At 35.3% G+C, this 10,776-nt stretch overlaps 1 protein-coding gene across 3 annotated transcripts; it reads right to left on the bottom strand.

Moving 5' to 3' along the window:
* Positions 1-226: 226 nt before the first annotated feature.
* LOC110940777 (N-alpha-acetyltransferase 35, NatC auxiliary subunit) lies at positions 227-9,507 on the bottom strand. 3 transcript variants are annotated; one of them, XM_022182340.2, is made up of 16 exons: positions 9,163-9,504; positions 7,920-7,987; positions 7,642-7,797; positions 7,389-7,556; positions 7,127-7,277; positions 6,977-7,056; positions 6,535-6,810; positions 6,323-6,466; positions 6,096-6,230; positions 5,890-5,988; positions 5,751-5,807; positions 5,426-5,630; positions 2,118-2,248; positions 1,968-2,036; positions 1,748-1,846; positions 227-769 (listed from the first exon to the last, which is right to left on the bottom strand). In XM_022182340.2, the coding sequence occupies exons 1-16, from the start codon at positions 9,293-9,295 to the stop codon at positions 530-532; spliced, it is 2,211 nt and encodes a 736-aa protein (XP_022038032.1). In that variant the 5' UTR covers positions 9,296-9,504; the 3' UTR covers positions 227-529. The 3 variants fall into 3 exon arrangements, with proteins under 3 accessions (XP_022038032.1, XP_022038033.1, XP_035846392.1); XM_022182341.2 differs by having other exon boundaries at positions 2,118-2,236; positions 9,163-9,503; XM_035990499.1 differs by lacking the exon at positions 1,748-1,846 and having other exon boundaries at positions 9,163-9,507.
* Between the last annotated feature and the right edge of the window lie 1,269 nt (positions 9,508-10,776).

Here is a 10,776-nt window from a genome sequence, read left to right as displayed (position 1 = left end):
ACGGTTTCATATGACAAACCAAACCATTCGGTTTTAACGGCAAATATGGTTGATGAACATAATGCACGGAATAACTGCTTATTTAAATATATATAAGGTTAAATTGCCGTTCCAAAATTCCAAACCGTTACCACCAAAATCACACCGGGGTTTAGTCATATGAATAGTCTATACTCCATAGATTATGTGCCAAAATCAATGCCAACAGTAAATCGAAATACAATGGTTGGAAAAATAATTTCAGAATGATAAAAGGGCAGAAGGAACACTCTGTTACATACAATGTGAGTAAAGCAAGGATGAGAATATGAGCAAAGATTCATCAATGTGGTTTCAAATTCAACCCTATTAAACTACAAAAAAAAATAAAAAACTTGTTGGCAAGTGACAAGCGACGATACACATGAATTGTGAAAATTGTATCCTCTATGGAACAAAAACAACATAAAACGTTGCAAAACACTATTTGCAAAACTAGAATGCAGCTAGAGGATCAAATAATAAGAATAAATAAATTTGAAAAAAAAAATCAGGATCTCTTGACAACGGCAGTTGCAAAGTGGGAATGGTGGTTGAATTCAAAAGAAACCTTAAGTGACGGATCAAGAGACCCTAATCGACTTACAAGATTAAGAGCGATACCGTTGTGTTCGGCAACCTGCTCCAAATGCCGAAGCTCCGCCAACTTGTTTGTGTCATTAGAGAAACTACTCCTCAACTCCTTTGCAATCCTTTGGGCTTCTTTAAAGTAATTACACATAACGAGAGTCTGTGAAATGAATCATTACTGCCTTAATTTATAAATAAAGTTAAATATTTAAAAAATTGTATTTGCAAGCCAACCCCACCTGAACCTCGGGATGGCAATGGGCCAGGTATGGGACCAGTTTTAGACTTTTAGAGCATTCGCATTGGATTCTATCCATATCCATATATTTACAATAAAATCACTACTTTTTCTCTCTTCTTTTCAATTAAATAATATTTTTTCTACCTTTATTATTATTATCTTTCTCTCCTCCACTCACAACCACCTTTAAAAATATTAAAATAATTATAAGGGGTGAACAATGTTTCCCATAGATCTACAGATGACCAGTAACACTCCCATATATTTTCTCTCTCATCCACTCACAACCAGTCCTTATAATATAAGTTCTCACTCGCATAAATATAAGAGATCCATTGTGAATGCTCTTAGTAATACTAGTCCCATACCTCCTTCGCATACCCATTATTAGACCATTACTTGATAGCCATTGGGCTCACGGGTATAGCCGCTTATGACCTTATGTGGTTAAAAGTTAACTATTGAGATGCCCATTACCTAAACCCGATTTTAAACTCACCTAAAAAGCACACTTCTAATGATTCAAAAACTTTCAAAATTTTCAAGTTTCTAACAACTTCCGACACTGTTTATTATACTTTTTAAAGTTAATATAATATAATATACTAATATACTTGATGATGATGATGACTGTGGGTAAATGGATTCGAGTAATTAGACATGTATCACCTAATAATACCACACACATCCCGGAACCGTAAAAAATTTTAACACTAATCCTACACGGTATTATACCTAAATACCTCTCCCAAATGTTTCGGATTCGGGTTTTTTTGCCATAAATACCTGAATGTACTAGGAAATAACGGCTTCTAAACCGACCCCTTTTTAACCGTCCCAATTGGCCCATCTTGCCACCTAAGCAATAAACATTTCCTTTTAACAAGTAATCCTTACATTAAATTGTGCATTGTCAGTGTATTCTCTAAACGAGTAGTATGAAACATGATCAGGAATGCAAGCTTTTTGTAGGTGCTCAAAATGCTGAATGAATCTCTGAGAGAAAAAAAAAAAAAAAAAAAGATAACGAATTCATATTTGTTCATTAAAAACTAAGAGTGAATTTACAAACACTACTTTGCGGTAAACTTAAGAAGCATTCAAAAGAGTGAGTTACCTCTTGCTCAGTATTGAATGGTCCCCGACACTGAAAAACTCCATGTTCATTTCTTAAAGCAGCAATCATCTACAAAAGGGTATTATATTTATGTGACAAAAAGCTGACCGTGTCTCAGAAATTAATATCAGCGAAGTAATAGAATACTACCATTGTCAGGCCTTCAGCAAGATATATATGGCACTGCAGTAACAAAACTGCAGGTGGGATCGATAGATCCTTTGACACATCCTTCATGGATTCCTTTTTCTTCTTTCCCTTTCGCTTACCTGGCAAACATGCTTTAATTGAGATAATTTGTTAAAAATATTGGAAGTTAATCCTAATTAGGTCAATACGTGAAAGTTGAGGATAAACAGTAAGAACGTTGAAAGATAGGTTTAGTTTATTTTGGTATGGTAAAAATATCGGTTCTGATATTATCGGCAGTACTGACCGATATTCACTGATACTTGACCAATATTGACCGTTATTTTGGATGCCTTGGTTGATGTGGACTCGGAGGAAGATGATAGGAACTGAAAATATGATTACATTGAAACAAGAACTAACACGATAGTCGGCCCGATTCGAGATGGGCTAGTCTCCTAAATTATGATTGGAAATCACAATACAAATAAAATATCTAAAAACTAAACAAAACCTAAATATAAAGACTAAATCTAATGGCAGTTATGCCCCACTTCCCTCAATTTCTGGATCATCCAAACTTCCTGAATTTTTGAATACTTTCCCTCCAACCCGTTCAATAACTCTGACCCAACAACTCTGGGTTTGTATCAGAAGATTTCTTGGCTTACAATCAGATCATGTTTCAAATTTTGGCACTTTCGAGTTTTGACTTTTGATATTACTATTAATAATTTCTATGTTTTACGTTTTATATATGTATATATATAAATTCTGCATGATATAAAAATTACCAATATCGCACCGCGATAACCTATATCTCAAATATCTGCCCTTGACCGATATTTGATTTTGGACCGCATTAACTGCGCCACACCCAGTATAATCCCACCTATAGCGAAGCTATTGATTGATAGGGTCTGGGGAGGGTAGGGTGTAGGCAAGCCTTACCTCTATCCTAGGGGATAGAGAGGCTGCTTCCAGTGAGTCCCCCCGGCTCCAAAAACCATAACCAAGACATAAGCTTCTGGAAAAACATATATAAGCACACAACTACTAAAAAAGGTGGAAAGAAAAATAATAAAAATAAACACATAAATAAATAAGTATTTGTCAGTAAAACTACGGCACCGGGAATAGGTGAAAACTTATAAAAAGCTATATCACACCTCATAGAAACTGAAAAATTAAACTCATAAGACAAGAACCTAAACCAAAAACCCGGCCAAACTCTTAAAAGTCCTTAACCTTAATCCTATGTCTCCACGAAGTTTTGTCCTCAACCATGTCCTCAAAGAGGTGCAAATCTAGCAAATCTTGCCTAATCCGCTCATCCCAAGTCATTTTCGGCCTGCCTCTACTCCTCCTTCCATCTACAGTGAGTGTTTCAACTATTCTAATCGGGTCTGTCGTTTGCCTCCTCTTGACATGCCAAACCATCTCAATCTCCCCTCCCTTATCTTGTCTGAAATACTAACAACTCCTGATCTTTCCCTAAAAACCTCATTTCTTATCTTGTCCAACCTAGTATGCCTACACATCCATCTTAGCATCCTCATCTCTGCTACCTCTAGCTTTCGTGCATGAATTTTCTTGATGACCCAACAATCTGTTCTGTATAACATAAAAGGTCTAATTGCAACCCTATAAAATTTCCCTTTTAATTTATCAGGGAACCTCTTGTCGCACAATACCCCTGTGGTTGCTCTCCACCTACACCATCCAACCTGGTTACGGTGAGCTACGTCACTGTCTATCTCTCTGTTACTCTGAACAAACGATCCTAAATACTTGAACTTAGTTGCCTGTGGAACCACCTGGCCCTCAATGGTGATCCGAGTGTCATGCTCATCGCCTGCTCCACTAAAATCACAGTAAAGGTGGTCTTAGAGCGACTTATCCTCAAACCTTTGCATTCTAAGGCTACATGCCATTCTTCTAACCTCGCATTCAAGCTCTGTTTACTTTCTTCTATCAGCACAATATCGTCTGCAAAAAGCAAGCACCACGGAACTGACTCCTGAACTATGTTGTCAGAGGCGCAAGGCGCACTCAAGGCGCATAGGCCTCGCCTGGAGCCTAGGCGCAAGGCACTTAAAAAGCGAGGGTTTTTTTAAGTGAGGCGCATAGTATACAAATACCATTTTTAGGGGTTCTAGACATCTTTAAACTTGTTTAGGGCTAGTTTAATATTAAGCATTGACAATTATTACATTAATATTGTTGTACATATATAACAAAATCTATATTTATATAATACATATATATAGGAAAAGTAAAAGTTGTTAAAAAATAAGACAACAAAATCTAAACAAGTCAAAATTTGAAAGTAAATAATAATAAATTATAGCAAAACAGTATATTATGGATATAGGAAATGAAATCGTATATTTAATGTATTAAAAAGAAAGAGCAAAGAAAAAGAAAAGCAGTAAGTCAAATGTAACAAAAATAGAAAAAGGAAACCCAATAAGTTAAAAGAAAACTCAAATAACAAAACCCTAAGAGGGTATCAGTCAAATAAAAAGAGCGCCCTTCTTATAAAATAGAAGAAAGAAGAACATGAGAAGGAGGAAGAAGGCAGTGTTTCAGTTCGATAGGTTTGTCACTTGTTTTTATCTTCTTTATTGCGCCTGCGCCTACACCTTTTTCACATGCGAGTTGCGACTGGCTCTGGGCGCTCGCCTAAGTAGCGCTTCTACAAAAAAAGCGCAGAATCTCGCCTTAGCTACCATCAGGCGCTATACCCTCGCCTCGTTGGGCCTGAGCGCCTAGGCGCGCGCCTCACACGCTTTTGAAAACATAGCTCCTTAATCGACTTTGACAACTCATCTAGGACAATCGCAAATATAGGACTCAACGTTGACCCTTGGTTGAGTCCTACTTCCACAGGAAAGAAATCAGTATCCCCTACCGGTGCACGAACACTAGTTTTAGTCTTAACATGCATATCCTTAATTAAGTCTACATACATACTAGGTACCCCTCTATCCTCTAAATTGTCCCATATCAATCTACGTGGCACATTGTCATACGCCTTTTCTAAATCAATGAACACCATATGTAAATCTCAATTTTTATATGGTTTATTTTGTTTACTAATTTAAGTCTAATTAGGTATCTTGGTGAGCAACTTAGAGTTTTAGTACAAATAGATGGTTAGGGATTATGTAATTTGTGTGCAAAGTTTATCCAATAAAGATAGAGTCGTGATCTAGGTTTGATCACAAAAACTGATTGTTCATGTGTGTTGTTTTTGGGGACCGGTTTCCAACAAAAGAAAAAGAGGAAAGTAAGAAAAAATGGACATATTGAAGGCATAGACATACCAGTTTCACCGCTTGTGATCATTCTTTGATGCATTTTTTCACCAAGTTTGATCAAGATAACGTAGATATACCAATACACCATGCAGTACTCACTAGGGGAATAAAGCTCCAGTTCGAAACCTAAGATGAGAAAACGAAAAGCTATCCAAAATGTTTGTTCCTCAATCCAGATAAGAATGTGTTTATACATCTTCAATAATAAGTTCTGCAAAATACATGTATATATGAGAGAAACTCAAGTGACCAAAAAGAGTCTACTTTCAAATCAATTCTTGTAAATAAATAGAAAATATAAAAGGTAGAAAAACCAATAGATAGTGCATACCTCATCGATTGAAGTGCATGAGCTTTCTTCAAACTCCTTTCTAAGAGCAAGCTCTAGCTATCGAACCAAAAAAAAAAACTATTTACATCTAAGAGTAACTTACAAAAAAAAAAAAAATTAAAAAGAAAATAGCACATACCTGCATGTGTAAGATACGCCAGTCTTGTAAGACTTTGCCAAGTTGACGCCTTTGCCATGCAGCATTTGTACACAAGATTTTAAGTAAAGTTATCGCCAACTTTATCATGCAGGGTTATAAAAAAAACACATGTTAGGATAATTAAGTTAAACACGTGAAAAAAGATCAATCTTACTAAAACATAATGACTTTCACTTATGGTTTACCTGACCAAGATGTACAAAAGATTCATTTTTCTGTATATCGTCGTTCTTTATAACTTCTGGTACTGCAGCTGCTCTACAAATAACCGCAAACATCGGATCACGCCCGTAGAATTTCCCGTCTTGAACTAGTAGAAGCTGCACATTACTTTGAGCGTGAGAACCAAAAAGTAAAGACGGAAAATATTTCCCTTTGATTATCTAAAAAATAAAGATAACACTAAACCTACTTGTAAATGAGATCGAGCAACCAAATCAGGTTGTAACTTCTGAAACTCAACAACAAACCGCAAAACTCCTTCAAAAGATGAGTCTGTTGGATGTGAACAAACAACATCCAGATCACGAAGCAGCTTTTCGAAATATTCGACTGCCTGTAAAAAGTTATGTATTTAGGCACTGTAAAAATAAAGTAACAGTTTTTTTATTGCAAAACTGTTACCTTCTTCCAGCAGAAAAGTTTGATTGCACGGGGAGGTGTTGGAGCGGATAATCTAGTGTTCAAAGTGGAATCAAACCCGACTGGCTGACAACCAGAAGCAGTTGTAATATCTTCCGTTGTATTTTCACACATTCCATATTTACGGTTTGACCTAAGAAAACCTTCAGTTTTAAGAATGTTACCGAGCTCCATTAAGCAGGAGGCTATATGTTTTCTCGCTAAATCCAAACCTCTTCCTTGAGGTCGCCTTAGACATACCAGAACATGGTAAAGATGCTGAACGGAAATAAAAACCGAACTAACGTTACTAAAAACAGCACATCGTAATCGTAATCGCAATTGAGAATATATGATACTTATAATATAACGATCATATCATATCATATGCCCATGACATAAACTTATATAGTATGAAATAAAATTATAAAACACAGGGTAAGACCTTACGAAAGCGCAAACGACATAACACAGCTTTGCAATACCCTTCTTCCAAATCAAGATTTGTTTGTAACGGCTCTATGTCTGCAATTCAACAGGTAACTTCTTCATTCATGTAACAACTAATAAAAAAATAAATAAAAAAAGAAGACACCTTCTATTGATCTCTTCTTATGTGAGGGGGATTTGCAAGCATTTAATTGGCGAGTAACAGTTTCTTCTATAACATTTAGCATGGATAAACATTTTTCATCACCATCTTTTTTCAATGGTAGGCCAGATGTAATAGTAAACAAATCTTCTTCCTGAAATAATTGTAATGAAATGCTTGTATAAACAATAGTTTAACATACTTAGTACCAAACCATATTTAGAAAAGATGAAATAATAGAATATACAAAATCAATATGCTCTACCTCATGTGTACGTGTGTCAGAAACGACTGAAACAACTGCATTGCATGTTGCACGAACTACCGTGCAATAAGAACTCAACAAAGGATGTGACGATGTTCTATCAGGTCTCAAGAGATAGATGCAAGAAAAAATAGTTTGTGCCAGTGAATGACCCTTGTGCCAAGTTGCCTGTCAATCAAAAACTATTGTTAATTATAATTCAGGTCAAAAAAATCTGCATTAAATATAATCAATTAAATTCTACCGAAAGTACCTCACAACAAAGCAGATGATCCATGACATCGATTATATAGTGAACATCGGCAGTCTTATTCGGACTCAACGGGATTGGTGCTGCACCATCCTCAATGGCTTCATCAACAGAATAATATTTACAAACAATGCCTGAATCCATCTTTGGGTCCATTATCTAACGGATATAGATTAAAGCATGTATATTTAGCAAAGCAAGAACACAGATAAAACCAAAGCAACAAGGAGAACTCAGCACAGAAGTTGTTTACATATTATACCACACCATTCGTTCATTACCTCCAAAGCAGACATGGCTGCAAAAAGATTGAAATTCTCTCCACATATGAGCTCCCCATCTTGCAGATCTGTAGATGCTTACATTAGCCTTTTTCAGTCTTTATTTTTAGAAACAAAACATATACTTTTAATTTACACCTACTATAACTTTAAAGAAGCATTATGATTAATAGGTCCTGTTGTAGAAATGGTTTCACTTCTCATTGTACACAGAGGTATGGTTATAATTATAAATTGTAAGGTTGAAGACTTAAGACAGTTCTATAAAAAGGGTTTTCAACTGTACAAATATTTTAAACTAGTTTTAAATGTTCATGATCGTTAAGGTGCATATCCAACAAAAAAAAAACGTTTAAACCAAATATATATTTCACAATTGCCTGTTGTAGTGTTGATTTACCACATTAACACTAAGAACATGTTTCCCTTCAACGATCAGCTGTGATATAAATAACAGAATACCCTCCTTGTCAGATGAAAATAAATTCCCTAATAAACTTGTAATCATCAATAGGACAAAAAGACCACAACCACAAAACATTTCGTTTCACCAATTAGCTCACATCATAACATTCTATTTCTATATCAACAAACATTAGACCATGCGTAGTCGTTGGCGTGAATAATGCCCCACCCTTGGGCGTTGTGCGCCATGTGGCAGCCCAGTCAGCAATGGGGCGTTTTCCTAAAATGGGTGTACTGGGGATGTGGGCATTATGTTAAAAAAGGGGGTGTAAATAGATTTAAATAAAAAAACATCAAAAAACTTTATTGGACAAGAAAAAGTAGAACATCACTGATTGGCCAAAAACTTTTGAACATGGGCGTGGAAAATACAACGCCAAACACCAAAAATATAAAAAAAAAACGCCCCGGGGCGTGTTTGGGTGTTTTCGAGCACAAGAACGCCCCAAAATGGAGCCACTACGCACGGTCTTATGAGCAGTATTCAACTGAACTGAAAATAAATAAATAAGTTCCAAAATCCAGCAAGTTCTTATTCTTGCAAATATGACAGAAAGTATATAAATCAATCAATGCTTAAAATTGCACAATTGCTAAACTTAATGAAAAGTGAAAATAGATATAATTCATCAACAATGCATCAAATCAATGAACTGAACAAATGTAACCTAACAAAACACATATCAATCAAAATAAATGACCATCGGTAACTGTGCACCCTACGTTTTCACCAATTCATCATATCAAAGACCTAAAACCGAGTGAATCAAATTGATACCGTTACGAGCAGATTCGAGAAGATTGGAAACGTCGGCCCACACAGTCTGTTCACCGGACGGTATTGTTGGATTGAGAAGATTGGAATCCTGTTGTTGTTCAACTCCATTGTTGGTGCTCTGTTGTTGTTCCATTAATTACAGACGAAAAGGGGAACAAATCGAGAGCTAGTTGTGTGTTGGTGGGGGAGTGCAGAGTGGTTTCAAACGTGAATGGTTGCAGATCGGCTCGGGTAGGGCTTGGGAATATGGGTCGGGTCAGCGACTGGACTTAAAGGCCATGTCAAACTAGGGTTACATGCATATTAGGACGCTTTTATGTATCATATTTCACGATCAATATTTTGTTGGCTTTGTTCACAAAGAGTTCACTTATTTGTTTCTATTGCTCAAGCGGAGACTTCGCATGATACTACTGATATCTTAGCACGCTTAAGTGTGGAGTTCTCCTCTCATCCACTACCATTAAGCTAAAAACACGTTGGTGATTTAAAAGGCACCACATTCCTTATGAACCCATGAGCATATCCCATGTGTGACAAATGAACATCTTTTATCCAGTTTTTTCTTTAAAGACAATCTTCTTTTCATATATTATAAATTGAGAAATCGTTACATGACCGAGTCATGTAGTATTATCGGTCTATAAATCTTATGGCCTTTTATAAATTAATAATCAAATTCAAAGGGTATGACACTTCTAATGTCATATTTAAGCATATTTATACTTTTTTATAGCATATAAACCACAAATTTGGTTTTGTTGTTTTATTCAACAATATTTACATGATGCATGATGGCATATAAAATCAAAGTATAATGTAGAGTCAACTTACATAATACACTACGTTATAACATATCGCAGTAGAAAACAAGTTATAGAAAAACTTTATAAAATAAGATATATGTCTTTTCATCACTTGCAAGAAAATGTATGTAATTTATGCATAAATGTAACATGATATAGCCAATCACAAGTATATCATATATACACATATTTGTCACTGCAATGGCTCCTTCATTGCCAGAGAATTCTATTAGTTTGCAAAACCAGAATTCTTTGTAAGAACAACCATATGACATGGTTCTTCTTCTTTTTGGAATAGGTAATTGAAGTAGCGATCCATTATTCACGCTGTGACTGGGTTCAGTAGGTGGTCGTTTACTTCCACTATTAGTTTTATTATTTTCTGTTTCTTTAACAGTCTTGATAATATACGGCATAGCGTCTATAATTCCTTGTGCTACTATGTGTTGGATGGCACTGTTATCTACTTGGTTTCCATTATTGTCATTATTCTGTTTTTCCTGATTTACTTCGTTGTTCATCTGGATTACAAACATTTATCAGGTATTAATATTACAGAATAAGATTTACTGTAAACAATCACGCAAACAAATTGATCAAAAACGTCGAGCATTGCGACTTTTACTCTTTTCATATATATATATATATATATATATATATATATATATATATATTACAATCTACAACGGGAATTTAAACACACTACTAGTTATGCATCGATAGATATTAGGTTATCTATTTTAGTGGATTTTTTTTTCAACTACACACATTTATATATATATATATATGTTTGTATTTTATTATTATT

This window comes from Helianthus annuus, chromosome 5 (assembly GCF_002127325.2).
Source record: "Helianthus annuus cultivar XRQ/B chromosome 5, HanXRQr2.0-SUNRISE, whole genome shotgun sequence".
NCBI lineage: Eukaryota > Viridiplantae > Streptophyta > Magnoliopsida > Asterales > Asteraceae > Helianthus > Helianthus annuus.
Note: the sequence above shows the minus strand (reverse complement) of the source record. Positions and strands in the feature narration are given on the sequence as shown.